Source organism: Fringilla coelebs (assembly GCF_963513975.1).
Source record: "Fringilla coelebs genome assembly, chromosome: 15".
NCBI lineage: Eukaryota > Metazoa > Chordata > Aves > Passeriformes > Fringillidae > Fringilla > Fringilla coelebs.
In genome coordinates, this window is record NC_140041.1 from 2,109,201 (window position 1) to 2,125,012 (window position 15,812).

At 42.3% G+C, this 15,812-nt stretch overlaps 1 protein-coding gene across 5 annotated transcripts in view; it reads left to right on the forward strand.

The window, feature by feature from the left end:
• Positions 1–13,474, forward strand: part of MATR3 (matrin 3) — a 24,282-nt gene extending 10,808 nt beyond the window's left edge. For all 5 annotated transcript variants that reach the window (XM_084216069.1, XM_084216066.1, XM_084216070.1 and 2 more), the window contains 13 exons: positions 824–885; positions 1,419–1,460; positions 1,689–1,792; positions 2,926–2,978; positions 3,453–3,578; positions 4,169–4,294; positions 4,478–4,648; positions 5,864–5,995; positions 7,187–7,230; positions 7,698–8,088; positions 9,656–10,049; positions 10,634–10,755; positions 12,251–13,474. In XM_084216069.1, the coding sequence (XP_084072195.1) occupies positions 824–885; positions 1,419–1,460; positions 1,689–1,792; positions 2,926–2,978; positions 3,453–3,578; positions 4,169–4,294; positions 4,478–4,648; positions 5,864–5,995; positions 7,187–7,230; positions 7,698–8,088; positions 9,656–10,049; positions 10,634–10,755; positions 12,251–12,301 (1,818 nt within the window). In that variant the 3' untranslated portion in view covers positions 12,302–13,474. The remainder of the gene's footprint in view (positions 1–823; positions 886–1,418; positions 1,461–1,688; positions 1,793–2,925; positions 2,979–3,452; positions 3,579–4,168; positions 4,295–4,477; positions 4,649–5,863; positions 5,996–7,186; positions 7,231–7,697; positions 8,089–9,655; positions 10,050–10,633; positions 10,756–12,250) is intronic.
• Positions 13,475–15,812: the final 2,338 nt, after the last annotated feature.

A 15,812-nucleotide genomic window follows, 5' to 3' on the forward strand; every position in this document is an offset into this window, starting at 1 on the left:
GAGTGAAGGTCAGGCTGTGGCTCCCAGATGTGCAGCAGGGAACTCCAGAGCTTCTGTCACTTCACAAATGTGAATAAAGCACAGATTTGTGCTCTTACTTGTAAGAATGTAAAGATACAGAGATCAGGCACTAAAATAAGTAACTCCCTTTGTAGTTAAAATGGTCTGCAGAGAAAAAGTAGAAATCCCTCATTCCTTTCCAGTGCTAAAACCACAGCCAGGAGGAGTTTTACCTGGAATATTTGGTTCAATTTCATTACTTCTCCGTTGTACCATCTTGGTTTAGATCTGTTTTTTTCCTTTTTTATTCCCCTTGAGTGGTCATGTATTTTATATTTCACCAGTATATTTGTAGTTTGTCCTAGCTATGCCCTTAGGTTTCTTTTAGTCTTTCCTTTCTGAATTCCGTGCAATTTCTTGGCCTCTTTATGGTTCTAAAAATTGGAGTGTTTACTTCATAGTAATCTGTAGAAATCTGAGGAATGAAGCAGAGTAGAGGAAATTCTGCAATGCCTGAAGACATACAAACGGCCTTCAGTTCCAAAGGCTGCCATGGCCCTCTGTGCCTAGGCTGGAGTTTTCCAGGGAGCTTTGCACTCTGAGGCAGGAGCAGCCCTGTTCCCATCAGACACCTTTTCAGCCAGGTTAGCAGAGAAGAGGTAGGTCCAGTGTCAGTGCCTCCTCAAAGCACCACCCACAGATTCCATTCTCTATGGATCTGCAAAACTCCATCTTAGCAGAGAAGACACTGCTGTAGGCCATGATTTTGTGGGAAGGAGTGCCATGTGTGGCTGCTAATTGTGCCTTGTTTACTTTGCTGCAGGAGTGGAACCATCACATCAATGGAGCGACTCACAGCCGCCGCTGTCAGCTGCTGCTCGAAATGTATGAACTGGAAGTACAGTAACTGGGGAGGAGGGCTCAGCCTGGAACAGCACTCAGGCACAGCCTGCCATTCCTGGGTGTCCTGTGCAGGGCCAGGAGTTGGACTGGATGATCCTTGTGGGTCCTTCCCAGCTCAAGATGTTCCCTGATTTTAAATAACTGTTGCAGAAAGCAAGTTTAGAAAACTTACTGTGCCTTCTAGGGGATAAAAGCAACTTGGAGCATCTTCAGGACAAAAAGGGATCCTGGTTCATAGCTTTGGAATCCTACTTAGCAGTTGAGAATCTGTTGTAATTGTGGTTACTGATACCACTTGTACATTTTTGTTGTAAAACCAGCAGTTCTGAAAACAGAGTAGGGAGTTTGTCCTGAAGAGCAGCATTTCTGTCAGGGCTGCTCATGGCTCTGGCAGTGGGCCTGGAGTGTTGCCTGTGCTGCAGCTGTCTTACACCTCCAGGTATCACTGCTTGTGTTACACAGCTAGAGGAGATTGCATGTTTCTTACATTTTCTTTTAATTTTGTTTCTTTTAAGATACCCAGAATGGAATCCTGACAGTGATTCGGGACATGGAATGTAAGTAGTGATTAATTTTGAAGTATTTTTAATTGTTTATTTGAAGCAGAGGGAGTTCCTAACATTTTAGGTCAAATGGATTCCTCTCTTTGTTTTCCAGCTGAAGGGCAGCATTAAAAGTAGCCTGAGTTGTGTGCATAGAAGTTATGCAGAGATTAGGGTGTTTTGTGAATGAAAGCTTCACAATTTCTTGGTTTAAAATGACAGTGTGTTTTCTCCTCTTTCTAGGGGTGATCCCTTTATGTTGCAGCAATCTACAAACCCTGCACCAGGAATTTTGGGACCACCACCACCTCCATTCCACCTTGGAGGACCTCCTGTTGGGCCCAGAGGTAACCTCAGCAGGCACCTACCTTCACTTGGCTTAATTTCTAGCTAGGTTTTTTTATGGGTTTTTCTTACTCTTGTTTTAATTTCTCACTGGTGTTCTAAAACAATGAAGGAAAATGTTTTTCTCAGCACTAGAGCTAAAATACTTTGGCTGTGGTGGGACTAAAGACTGGTACTGAGTTCCCACACTTCACCTTTTTGCCAGCTGCCAACTCCCTATGGCTGGTGATTTTTAACTGAGATTAATCTACATGTGTTGAGCACTTGGATTTTTTTTTCCTATGTAGGAGATTTTTCTATCTGTCTTCTGAGTAGCTACATGTTGGTGCAGTTTTCTGGTAAGAATTCAGTGTCCTAAGTGTTTTTTCCCCCTATTTTCAAGTGAACATGAGAAATAAATTGGAACAGAAGCGAGAGGTTGGAAGATGGATGATGCAAGCCTCTTCCTCTCAGGAAAGGAGGCTAAGAATCAGATTATTGCCTGATTCTCTTACTTCTACCTTTTAGGTAGTTCAGATTGCTAAAAGAGCAAAACTAATTAATTTACCTGGATATCCTGACAGACTACAAATATTTTAGACACTTTTTAGATTATAGATGCATTCATAGTTTATTATATTAAAATAACAGCATTAATTTTTCAAAATATCTCAGATTTAACTATAGGCCAAACTATTTGAAAGGGGGGTTTTGTTTGTGTTTGGTTCTTTGGATTTTTTTTAATGGGTATTGTTATTGAATTGGTGATGTTTTAGAACCTAAATCCACAGTTGTATAACGAGTGTCTTCAATAAAGAAATCTCACATCCTTTGTGTACAGAGAAGTTTTCCTCTGGCAAATCTCACTTAAAACAGGAGATTTTTTTTTTCCAATGGGCTGTGCTTACTCTCTGCTGTTTCTTAACAGCAATAAATGCAGCTCTTTAATGTTAGAGTGAAGAGCAAGGAGCAGGAATGAGGACCCCAAGTTACAAGAGTTCTGAAATAAATAAGAAGCCTTTTTAGAGTGCAATGAAATAATTAGTTTTTAGAACTTGATCTCACTCTGACATATCTTTTAAGAGCTCGTGATGAGACATGTTAATCCCAGTCTTACAGGCTGAACTAAGCTTGTTCATTCTTTTAATTTCTTAAGGAGCTGGAAATGGAAATATGCAAGGACCCCGACACATGCAGAAGGGCAGAGTGGTTAGTATTGAAATTCATTCTTTTTTTTAACTCACATTTTTGTTATATAATATTTCTGTGCTTGCTTAAGGTGTGGATTTTGTTTAATTAATTGATTGTCTTTAGAAGTGAGATTTTAGAATGTGTGTGGAAGTACTGAAGCTTTGGCATGAGATTAGGAGTTTGTTGTGTTGAATAATCTACAAAACATTTATTCTGAAACTGTACAGGACTACTTTAGAGGTTCTCTTCATGATGAAGCTGTGGGAAGTGAACTTAAGGAAAGGCAGCTTTGGCATGGCAGGCATCTCGCTCTGGAAATCCATAGAAATTCTGTGCCTTTTCTGGATGCATCTTTGGTCACTAGTGAAGATAGATAAAAATAGTTTTTAAAAATTTACACAGTTACAGCAGTAGAGCAGAGCCTTGGCAGAATTTAGGTTTGCTGGCACTCAGGTTTTCTCATGCTGTGTGCACGTGCTTTGTGTTCTACAGGAAACAAGCAGAGTTGTGCACATCATGGATTTCCAGAGGGGAAAGAACCTGAGATATCAGCTGCTTCAGCTCGTTGAACCCTTTGGGATAATCACAAATCACCTGATTCTAAATAAAATCAATGAGGTAGGACTGGGTACCAGTGCACTGCTGGTGGGGCTGGCTGGTGTGTCTGGTGGGCTTCCTTTCACTGTCTGAGCTTTGTTTTTGTTCAGCCACCCACTGAGATGCCATATCTGTCATCAGAGGCATGTGGGAAAGGAAAGGAGTGTGTTTCCAGAAATGCTGCATTACTGCATTTTCACTTATATACTGGAAAATCCTCCTGGTTGGTTGTTCATTGCTTTCTCAACAACACCACATTCTGCTCTTGTTTGAAAACTATCTGAAAACTTACTTGATCTTGGTTTGTATTATGGAGTGTGTCTTATTTTGAAGTGTAAAAAAAAGCAATACCGTAAAAGTGGAAAAAGCAGGAAGCAATTGAATGTTTTGACTCCAAATCTAGGTGGAATGTAAACAAACAAAATAGTTCTGTTTGTGCACCTAAATAAAGTATCTGCCAAGTTCTGCAGGTCCGTTCACGTTGTAACCAAAGAGCAGTTTTCACTTCTGATGCAGTTATTTTTAAGAGAAAGCATGGGAGAGCTTGAAAATTTGAAACAAAATTAGATTCTTGAAAGAGCAGTACTTAATTTGATTTTGTATGATTTCAGGCATTTATTGAAATGTCAACCACTGAAGATGCTCAGGCTGCAGTGGAATATTATTCAACAACACCTGCCCTGGTGTTTGGTAAACCAGTCAGAGTCCACTTGTCACAGAAATACAAGAGAATAAAGGTAAAACACTTCTGCTTTTTTTAGCATTGCCTTATTTTAATCTGGGCCAGTCAGTGTTATGAGGCTGCTGCATTTTAGTTATTCCTAATTTCTGTACTTTTCAGTGCATCAGATTAATCAAGGGACAGTCACCTATGTATCTTTTATATGTAGGTCTTAAATGTCTTTCCCTTTTAATCTTAGAAACCTGAGGGTAAACCTGACCAAAAGACTGAGCCACCAAAACCAGAACTTGGTCGTGTGATCCACCTGAGCAACTTGCCCCACTCGGGCTACTCTGACAATGCCGTGCTCAAACTGGCCGAGCCCTACGGCAAGATCAAGAACTACATCCTCATGAGAATGAAAAGCCAGGTGACTGCAGGGGAGCCCTGGGGCACAGCTTGAAGGGGGGGTTAACTGGGAAGAAATTACACCTTCAGCTGGGGCATGTGTGGACTTTGTGCTCTGGCATAGGTTTGGAAATGACACAGGGTCTGTCTAGGTTGGGGATTTGCTTTGGAGCTTCTTGGGAGATGTCCCTGAAATATGAGCTGAAAAACAGAAAAAATGTATTTCACATGGAGGTTTAATTATTGGATTATGCAGATTCTTGCATGGAGCCTTGGGATTATTTTCTTAGGGCTGAAAAACCATTACCTATGAAACAAATATATTCCATTGTTACATGTTTCTTTTATTTACCCTTTATTTCTCATTCTTTAAAACTAAACAAAAGCAGTCCTGCTGTGCTTTTCTAGCTTGGAAGGGAAAGGTTTGAAGACAGACCATTGTGTGTGTATAGTGAAATGCTTTTGATGTACATGGACAAGATTTCTATAAATATACAGGAGTTAAAACTATTTAGCTCTAATTTTTTTAAGCTTTACTGTCCCAGTTCATTGCTCTCTTGAGTAAAAAAGAAAGTTCCACTGCTTTTACAAAGAGATGGGTGCCTGAATCCCCTAATGCCACACTTGAGAAGTGAAAAATTACTAAACTATTGTGTGACCCCTAGGAAGTCCTCCCTGACCTTATTTCACTGGAAAAACAAAATCCCTTTGCTGTCTAAGTTGGCTGCTGAAACAGCTTTCAGTTTTTTGGCAAGGATACTGCAGCCCAGATGTGTTTGTTGAAAGCTCATTCAGCAGCCTCATGAGATCTCCTTACAAAGCTGGAGGAGCAGCAGTTGCTGCCTTTCTGTTTCATCCTTCTCTCAAAAGCCAAAAATAAAATACTGAGGTAATCTCACAGCTCCCCTGAAATTCCCAGGTACATAAGCACTAAATAAGAGTTTCATTGTCCTGATACTTTTTTATTTAAATATTTTACTTTCTGGTGGCTTTTTTGGCAGATTATGTAAATGCCTGTTTAATTTCAGAACTGTCTCTGGGACAGAGGTTCTGAATGGAAAAGCTGGGGTTTGTAGAGCACTTGGGTAAATGTTACAGTGTTTGGTGAGGATGGATGTAGTTGAACCTTGTGATTTTGTTTCAGTATTTGGAAATGCTGTGTTTTAAGTTAAATCACTGCCTGGAAAACTGTTGTGTGTTTCAGAGTCCTTTTTAATGTGTGTTTTAATCTTTTCAGGCCTTTATTGAGATGGAGACCAGAGAAGATGCTTTGGCCATGGTTGAGCATTGTGCCAACAAAGCGCTTTGGTTCCAAGGCAGATGTGTGAAAGTGGATTTATCTGAAAAGTACAAGAAACTGGTGTTAAGGGTAAGGACTTTTTTAATTGTAGTTGAAGATGTAAAGGGAAGTAGATGACAGCCATTGCTTATTGAAAACTCAGTGTTGCATGTAAAATTAAACAGTTGGCTGTAATATTTTCTGGCTCCTCAAGTGCAGTTACTTGGCACAAGTGTGGTGTTACAAGACAAGTTAAAGGATATTCCTTTCCGATTAAACAACGCAGGTACTAAAATTCAGATTTTGGAGTGAATTATGTAGATTTTAATTAAAATTACTCCATTTAGAACATTCTCTAATGTGGGATCCTTTTTCTTTCCCCTTCATATTTGAAAGTGAAAAGGTTGGTGAAAACTTAAAACATATTAGAACTGCACCTCTGCCTGTGCAGCTGATACAAAGGAGGGAAAGGTTGACTGAAGGGGTTTTTTACATAATATCGGGTAATATGCATGCAATTGTAGGTGGTTCTTCATCAGACTGGAACAGTAGGTAGAAAACTGAGAGGAGGTCGGCTGGTCAGAGCATGATGCTGATAATGCCAGGGTTGTGGGTTCAACCCTTTTGGGACATTCACTGAAGAGCTGGAGTTGATGATTCGTATGGGTCCCTTCCAACTCAGAATAGTCTGTGATAATAATAAAGTCCTATGATAATGAAAGCAGAAGAAATCTGTACTGTCAGGCTGTCTCCTAGAAACATCAGCTTTTTGTGGAGCTTGAAGAAATCTTACTGATGCACATGGTTGTGCAGCAAAATGAGCACTTAGTGGCAATTTGAATAGATTTCCTTGTTACTGCCTACAAGTGACATTTCCTGTTCAGTAATTCATAAACAGGTGAAGTGATGGGAGTCTGCTAAAGGTTTTCCAGTACTGATGGAGAAAAGTACAGCTTAAGACTGATCTGTGCCAGTGCCTGCACTACATGCTGTTGGTTCATAAACAAACCAGGAATTGTATGTGAATTTTCTGGAGCAGGCTATCCCATTTTTTTTGCATTGAATAATTACTGTGAATAAAGGCAGGGGATTTCTAGGTTGGTCAGATCCTGTCTTACATGAAATAAAGGTTTACTGATAGTTGGTGGCTGGCATGGACAGAGTTCCTGGGGGTTATGTAGCTGGAAGCACTTGGCTGGATTGGTTTCTGCTCTAAATTAATGCTGCAGCAGTTAAGTCATAGTCTGCTGTTACTCACAGATTTTTAAAATTTTATTTTAGATTCCCAACAAAGGAGTTGAACTGCTGAAAAAGGATAAAACCAGGTAATTTCCTAGTGTTTAAGCATGATATTGTTTAAAGGAAATATGAGAATGCCTTATTCAGAGTATAGAAACAATACAAAAGAATCAGGCAAGCTTTGAGATCAAATGGCTGGAGGTTGTGCCCAGAGATTAACTGTTTCAAATTTGCTGCCCACCCTCTTCCTCTAATGATGGAGATTTCACAGCCTCTTCAGGCTGCTCAGGAAATCCTTTGCAGTCCCTAATTAGCCTTACCTTCCTGCAATTTAAACCCACAAGCAGTTGTCCTGTCTTGTAAGGATAATTTCTCCTTGGAGCAGCCTTTTGTATGTTTGAAGAATTATGTCCTTCAGGGTTTCCCTCAGCTTTCCATTTTCTGAACTGAAACAACAGTTTCCAGGCTTGTCTAAAGAAATATGATCTTTTTCTTTTGTAATTTCTGGGCTCTCTCCAGGTTTACAAGCAGCAATGTTCTTTGTTCTTTACAGAAAGAGAACATATTCCCCAGACAGCAAAGATTCTCCCAGTGATAAGAAGTCCAAAACAGAACCTGCTCAGAAACCTGAAAGTGGCAATACAGAAGAAAAAGCGAAAGAGGAGAAACAGGAGGATGCTGCTGAGCCTTCAGGTGCCAAAAGTGGGGAACAGACAGAGCAAGATGAGCCCAGTTTACTCCTGGAGTCTGAAGATGAGCTGCTGGTGGATGAGGAGGAGGCAGCAGCACTGTTAGAAAGTGGCAGCTCAGCAGGAGAGGATGCAGATGTTGCCAATTTAGCTGATGTGGCTACTGAGGAAAAAAAGGACACACCTGATGATGCAACTGTAAAAACTGAGGGGAATGTTGCAGCCACTCCAGCAGCCAAGAAAAAGCTTAAAAAGGTAACTCATACAGTGAGCTGCTGAGTGGGGGAAGCCCAGTGTAACTTAGGTAGCACACCATGTACATTTTGATGCAGAACTCCCTCTGTGGGTCTTTAAAACACCTGTCTGGAGAGGAACAGGTGTTAAAGCTCTGTGAAGAAAATGGAAGATATCACTGGGTGTAGCTTGCACATGGATTCAGTTATAAATCCCTGATTCTGTTTTGACAGAAGCTTTAATTTTGGGGCTTCAACCCTTGTGGCTAGTGGGGGATTTGCTTGCTTTTCACCCTTTCTTTGATTAATACTTAGCCAGGAACTGTGTTCTCCCGAGCCGTTTCTCAGCAAATGATATGTAGTTACCCATGAGCCAGAAATTATGTTCAAAAAATAATGTACTGGGGGCTTGAGGCTAATCTGGGCTTGGACAGAATTTTGTGCCTTACACTTAGGGACAGGTAGGGCCATCTCCAGTTAGCCAGGGCCCCTTTCCCACTGGAGAAAGACAGGAATTGGTTTCCAGTCACAGGCTACTTGCTGTGAATTCCCTTTTTCTCACCACATCATCCCACACTCTTGTGGGTTTTATGTCCTATCTGCTTTGTTAATCATACTCAGTTCTGTGGAGTAGTGTGCAAAGTTGTAGTAATTTATTGGAATGCTGTTTTGCAAGAAAGGCACGTCCCTAATTAATTAATGAGATTTGCGTGGGTCTCAGTTTTAGGGGATCTTCATCAGGAACCTGGTTAATGGTGCTGAGATGGATACTGGCCATGCAAATGGCCTTTCCCAGTTTTCTTAGTGTTCCTTATTGGTATGTGGGCATTGGCTGTGATAAACTGCTTCAGAGCCAAACTTCATTCTTTGAAGACCCACATTCACAAAGCTGATGCTGCCTCAGTCCTGCTCTCAGTTGCTGTTAAGTATATGGAATGGTGATATCTCCATATCAGCAGGAACATTTCCAAAAATTCCAAATTTGAACAGTCCCTCTTCTAATGAAACCTGGATTTTCAGAGGCATTCATAGTTTGGGTGGTCGGTGGGTTTGGGTTGGGATTTGTTTGGTTTTGTTTTAGTGCTTGTTTTAATATGGATGCTCCAAGCTTTCTACTGGGTGAAAAGAGCTTTTAATTCTTTTTGATGGACTTTCATACCATTAATGGGGACAGAATAGTTCTGGTAAAGTTTTGCCTTCTCTTCAGGCCATGAATTCAAGGATCTTATGGGATTCTCAATTAGAAACAAAATTTGTGCGCTCCAAAATTTCTTTCACTTAAGGTACTCATATTAAAAGAACTTTCATCTTGGGCATTTAAGTGGTTTTGGCTCTGTTCTTAAGTTGAAGTTACGTTGCTGTGGTAAAACAGTGGCCACTCCTGATGCAAAAATCCCCATAATTGTGAAAGGTAATCCTTGATTCTGGGGCAGTGGGGTACAAAAAGAGCTGGGTAAACCTTGAGTAACAGTAGGAGTGAGTGAGACAGCTCTCGTGGGAGGAGTTTGGAGAACGTTTGTGCTGTGAAGCTCAGGGGGGTTTGAGGGGAGCACTCAGGCTGAGCTGACACGGCCCCCTTGTCCCCGCAGCGCTACGTGGGCGGCTTCCCGCGCAGCATGGAGGGCTTCGTCACCCTGGACGAGGTGGGCGACGAGGAGGACTCCGACCACCAGAAGCTGCGCAAGTCCGGGCTGGCAGCCAAGGCTGCGGGCAAGAGCGAGGACAGCCTGGCAGAGATCAAGGTGGACAAGATTGAGGAGCCAGAGCAGGAGAGTGAAACGTTAGAAAACGGAACGAAAAGCGAAGAGAACGCCAAGGCTGAAAGTGTTGAAGCTTCTGATGCTACGACAGCACAGGATACTGAGAAAAGCACCGAGGAAAACGCAGACCCCCAGGGCGAGCAGGAAACAAAGAGTGTTCTGGAGAAACCTCTTGTCCCAGATGAGTTTAGGATTGGGCCATACCAGCCAAACATTCCTGTTGGTAAGGCTGTTTCCATTTCTTTCCCAAAATGTCTCTGTGCATCGCAGTAGCATTTCTCATTTCATCTGACTTTTATTTTTGGCAATACATTGCCCCATAGCCTTTCATTTTAGGGCTTTCCCCTCCTCTCCATTCTTCACTCCTGCCCTAAACCCAGTATTTTCTTCCTCTTTTCCTTATTTTCATAGCGTTTTTCATAACCCTTTCCTTAGGCAGAAATTGACAGAGGTATCTTTTAGCAACACAAATTCAATTTTAGCGCAAAGCACAACAGTGGTAATAGTTCAGAGTCATCTTAAATACTACAAAACTGATCACAAAACATTGTGAGTTCTTGAAGGACCCAATAAAAATGGACTCTTAATCTGAAAGGTTGATTTTTAAATTAAAAAAAAAACCTGCACATATTTAGTTACTACTCGGCCCCTCCTTGACTAAACTAAAACAGAGACTTTTAAAGATAAAGCAGCTTTTAAATGTAAAGTGAATTATGGTTTTAAGATTTAGCTGAAATGACATATGACATTAAAAGAAATGATGTAGAGTAGATCTCTTAGTTTATTTTGTGGTGTTTACTCCTCTAGGTGTGAATTATGTGGTACCCAAAACAGGGTTTTATTGCAAATTGTGTTCCCTGTTCTACACAAATGAAGATGTTGCAAAAAAGACCCATTGCAGCAGCCTTCCTCATTATCAAAAGTTGAAGGTAAGGCAAAAACTTGTTCATTTTAAATGGCTTGATTCTTTCTGGGGAATAGAGCTCAACGAGACCGGACTGAGAACAAAAATACCTTTCAGGCAGTGGAAATTGGCTTACTCGATAACTTTTAACTCTAGATAGACCTCTCCAAAATGTCATCTTGTGAAAACAATATGCAGAATACACAGTTTAAAGAGTGGCTCCAGCATTTTTTTATCTTGTAAATTTGGATTCAAGAGGGAATTCCAGTTGGAATAAGGCCAGGCTTAGAAGTAGTGATGCAGAGTAAATACAGATGGCCCAGATCGCTTCCAGTTGTCCTTTTGAGAGTGTTTTCAACCAGTCAGCAATGCTTAAGATGAAGTTTTTATATGTTTAAAAAAGGAAAAACCTTTGCAACTTCTGATTTTGTGAGCACTTTTTCCATTTTCTAACTGGATGAGGTATCACATGATTGCATGGCATGAGTGACAATGCTGCTGCTGTAACCTCATACTGTGAGCTGCAAACATGACCTCCAGGAAAGGGCAATCCCAAAAGAATTCTGATAGTCCTGCAGTGTCACATTAATGCATTTCAGGGCAGTTGATCCCTGAGCTGAAAGCAAACCCCAGGAGCTCCACAGAGAAGGAGAATGTGGCACCTCATAATTCAAACATTTGCCTTCTTGCAGTAACAGGGAACCCCTAAATAAACAGAGGGCCCAGGAAGGCAGATGGCACAGAAATTGTCACCAAACAACACTGTGAACGAGTAGATCAGAAAATCAATTCCCATGCAGGATCTTGTAGGAAGAAAATCCACCTCATCCATCACCATAGTGTTTTTTCTTTTTTTTTTTTTTTTTTTTTCCATTGAGGTACCTGCTTATGGGACATTAAAGCCTTGATGTAAAAAGGGAAGGGGGGAAAATGCCAATTTGTGAGCTTTATTACCTGAATGAAACATGATTTGCTTTGCTTTTTTCCATGGCAGAAATGATCAGTGAGCTGCTTGTGAGTGATTGTGTGACTGTGGTGGGGTTTGGAATTGGGGAGGGAAGGGGGCAATGCAGCTTTTGTTTGACAGTGGCACTTGCTTGGAGCTCAGAGTCTCCTTTGCTTGGAGAGCTGCGAGAATGAAATAAGTGAATTGATGTTGCTGCCAAATGTCATCAAAGTGGTACCAAATTCCTCACACTTTCAAATTAACCCTTCTCCAGGGAGGGGAGATATTGAGCTGTTGTGTCCCTGCCTCTGCAGAGGGCAGGTTGCACCCAGGTAAGTGGCTCAGTCATGTCACAAGTCCATGACAAAAGGGAGAGGAATTTCCCTTGGCTTGCCAAGGAGAGCTCCACTCCAGGGTGGGGAGAAGTGCCAGCCTTGTTAGGTATGACCTTTGCAATTGCGATTGATGCTCACAGATTTAAACTTGGAAATTGGATTTATGTTTCTGTTCTTTATGTTGTGCCTGTGACAAACTCTTTAAATATATCTCCAATATAACTGCTTTCTTTCAACAGAAAATTCTGGATAAAATGGCAGAAGACTTCAGGCAAAAGAAAGAAGGTTAAAGAGAAGGAAGGATGTAAGGAAAACATGGCTTTGTTTTTAATGTTAATCTTTTTTAAAAGCAGTACAAGTAGTAGATGGAAATACTGTATTCTTTTTTGTTTTAGTGAGATACAGTAGGCATTATAGGTCTGTTCATGTGTTAAATGTTGTAGCAAAAAGCATATGCAGTTAAGTTAATGACAACAGTTTGTTCTTAATGTGAGAATGGCAACAACTTTTCATTTGACACTTCAAGCTATTACAGAAAATGAAATCTTGCACCCTTGTGGAAAGCTCATCTATGAGAAGAAAACTGCGTTTAAATGAAACTTACTACTTTCAAGCTTCAGAAATTGTCTTTCAATTCCATTCTGAATAAAAAATGAAAAGTAATACTGTATTTTTATTTTATCTAGAACATTCCGTATTTTGGTCTGAGCCTAGTAGCTGTTTAATTTTGAGTGTAAGGCTGTCATTGCATTTCACTTTGGAAAAGTCGTTAAATGTAAGTTGCATTTTTAAATGTTGAATTGCAGTTTCTTTTAATGTCACTGCTGTTATCTATAGCAAATAGGAAAATTAGTGATTAGTCAGCTTTACAACTTTGTGATTTTTTTTTCCTAAGCTCTTGCTAGACTTTCCTATTCAGCTATTCCGTGTATTTTTAGTGAGAAGTAAATGCCCATTCTCTGACCAGTATTATTTCCTTGAGCTCTTCCTGCTTTTACTTGAATCTCGTCGCTGTCGTACATCTCTGGTATATCAAAAGCAGCATTGGAGTCCTAAAAGGGACAAAGGTGTCTTTATATTCTTCACATGGAAGTTTTCATACCTGCATTTTAACACCATTTTTTTGTTAAAACCTGGTTTTGTCAAGACTCTTTAGAACTGTGCATTTAATGTACCTGCACATGTGAGATGTGAAGAGGAATTTGCATGTGTAACCTGTGTTTATCTGTAGTTTTTGTTATTTACTGCTTATTTGTGACTTCAGGTTACTAAAGTGATTCCCAATAAACAAAGCTAGACCACAGTGATTTGTTAGAGATGTTTGGCATGTTAACCAGTGTGTCTGCTGAACTCTATCCTGTGTCACGTCACCACACCAAAACTCAAGCTCTCTTTTTAAAATGTGCATGTTTTTAATGCCTTTGCTTCAGCAGCTTCCTGCATAACTCTTCTTTCTCTTCCCTAAACCCTCTTGCATTTCCAAGCAAATTAAAATATCACTTGTTAAAACCCTGGTAGGTCTATTCTGCTGACACTTTTTATTTCTGGAGTTTTGGGGTGTTCTCATCAAAGCTGAAGCCACATCCCGTTCAGGCAGACAAAACAGCCTCGGACCCATTCTTCCAGCCTGAGCCTCCACCAGTGAGGATCTGGGGCTCGGAAGGGGTTTGGCATGCAGGAGGCTGAGTGCTGATGAAGTCAAAATGTCCTTCCTTAAGCAGACACACCCAGCAGACACAGGACTTCGTGCTGTGTGCAAGTCAAGCCTCGAGAACTCGTTTTTCCAGCTGTGACTTTGTGTTGCACCCTCACCTGAGGAGGTGCAGTCCCTCAGAGCTTGAGCCACCTCCAGCGAGGGCAGCAGGTTCTGTGGGGGCCTGGAGAGCGGAGAAGTGCTGAAGAGCAGCTCCAGTGCAGGGTTTGTTGAAATAGCACATCCAAATTAAAGTTTTACCATGCAGTGACTCATCCCTGTACAGAGAGCAGTTACTGCTCTGTACATGACACTCATTAGTATGCAAAGTGATGCTAGGGTTTGTAGGAAATGGATTAAATGTCAGGCACTGATAGAATCTTAAAACTTTCTGAGGGCCCTGAAAGAAATCACAGGCACCAGCAGCCCTGCACTTAGAGCAGAACTAAGTCATAAGGCTGGGCTTTGGAGCCCCAGTCAGGTGGCATTTGTCACTCATCTGTCCTGAGAGGCTGGTGAGTCCCTTTGCCTTGGCTGCAGACCAGGCACCCCTTCTCCCTGATGGGCCGCATAATTTATTTCCAGAGTCTTTTGAGTTTCATTACAATGTTCATTTTAGATTAATGTATCAAAATGCTACATTCAGTTTTTAAAGTAGCCTTTTGTTAGCTAATACCTGTGCTGATCATGTAACTTGTGTGAGTGCTGACCTGCGTATAGGTAAACATCTACATCATGTTTAGTGTTTAAACATAAAACATTCCCAGCTATGAGTGATTGTGAGTGTAAGGATGCTTTTACATGTCAGAAGTTAAATCAAACCCACTGCTTCTGCAAAGTGTCTTCTGTTTCCATGCAGAGGTTGGGGTGAATAGAGCCCTTAGGGTAATTTCTGAGGAAAAGGTGCCAGAAAAGCCTGATGTAGAGGACAGATTCCAGACACACACATTGGTGTCATGGACTGCTTATTTGGGAATAGCTGCACTGTGAAGGGTGAGGGAATCCCAGAGCACAAGGGTGTGAAATACTGGGCTCTGCACTTCAGGCACAAATTTCAACTGTGAGGAGTAACCTGGAGACTGCTGTCCCCTTGCTGTGGGGAGTAAGTAGAAAGAGAAGCCTCTTCCAGATGAGAAAACCACATCCTGTTGGATTTGTAGAGTTGGAAGTTGTGGAAATAAGAGTAGCAAGAGCACAGTGTTTTTTTAAGGATGATGCTTGCAGCGGTATTTTGCAGTGTTTGATGGACTATGGGGAAACCCTTGGGCCCTGGGAACAAGTTGCTAATCGTGGCTGGTAAAATCAGTATAAACTAACATACACTTGGGCATTTCCAGCTGCTTTGTGTGCCGTGCGTGGCTGCAGCTGGGGCAGCTGGCTCAAGCAGGGTTTGTGGCTCCAGACTGTGCCTGGTTTCTGTGCCTCTGTGAGGCTGTGAATGGGCAGGAGGGGCATTCCCAACCCCCTGAGGAAAAGGGAAAGGAGAAGCAAAAGAGAATAAAAATGGCTTTTGAACCCATTTTGTAAATGGGGCTGAAACCTCGGCACGTACTCGGAAAGGAATCTCTATTCTGTCCCATTTATTGATACAGAGCTTTAAAACGGACGAGCCCGGGCAGAAACACCACTTTGAGAACAGGAGTGTTGTTCCCTCAGTGTTCCATTATCCCCTCCCTCAGTGAGGCGAGGGGTCTGCGCCTCCCGGGTCAGCCGCTGTCCCCAGGGAGGCTGGGGGAGCCTCGGGGGTGGCCGGTAACGGGGGGTGTTGGCATCCCCCTCTGAGAGCCCCGGGGCCGTTCGGCGATCCCTCCGTGAGCCCCGGGGTCTTCGGCCCCCGCCCCCTCACCGCCGCTGCCACAAGATGGCGGCTCCCCCGCCGGACTGCGCTTCCCGGCGTGCCCCGCGCCGCCACGCGAAATGGCCGCCAGGTGCCGTGCGGGACTACAGCTCCCGGCATGCCGCGCGCTGGGAGGAGGGTGGGGGAAAAGACTACGCGTCCCGGTGTGCAGCGCGCCGCCCCCCCGCCGATGCTGCTGCCTGCCGCGCGCCTGCCGCCGTCGCTTCCGGGGGAAAGGGGGCGGAGCCGGCGGGGCCCGGCGTTGGCGGAA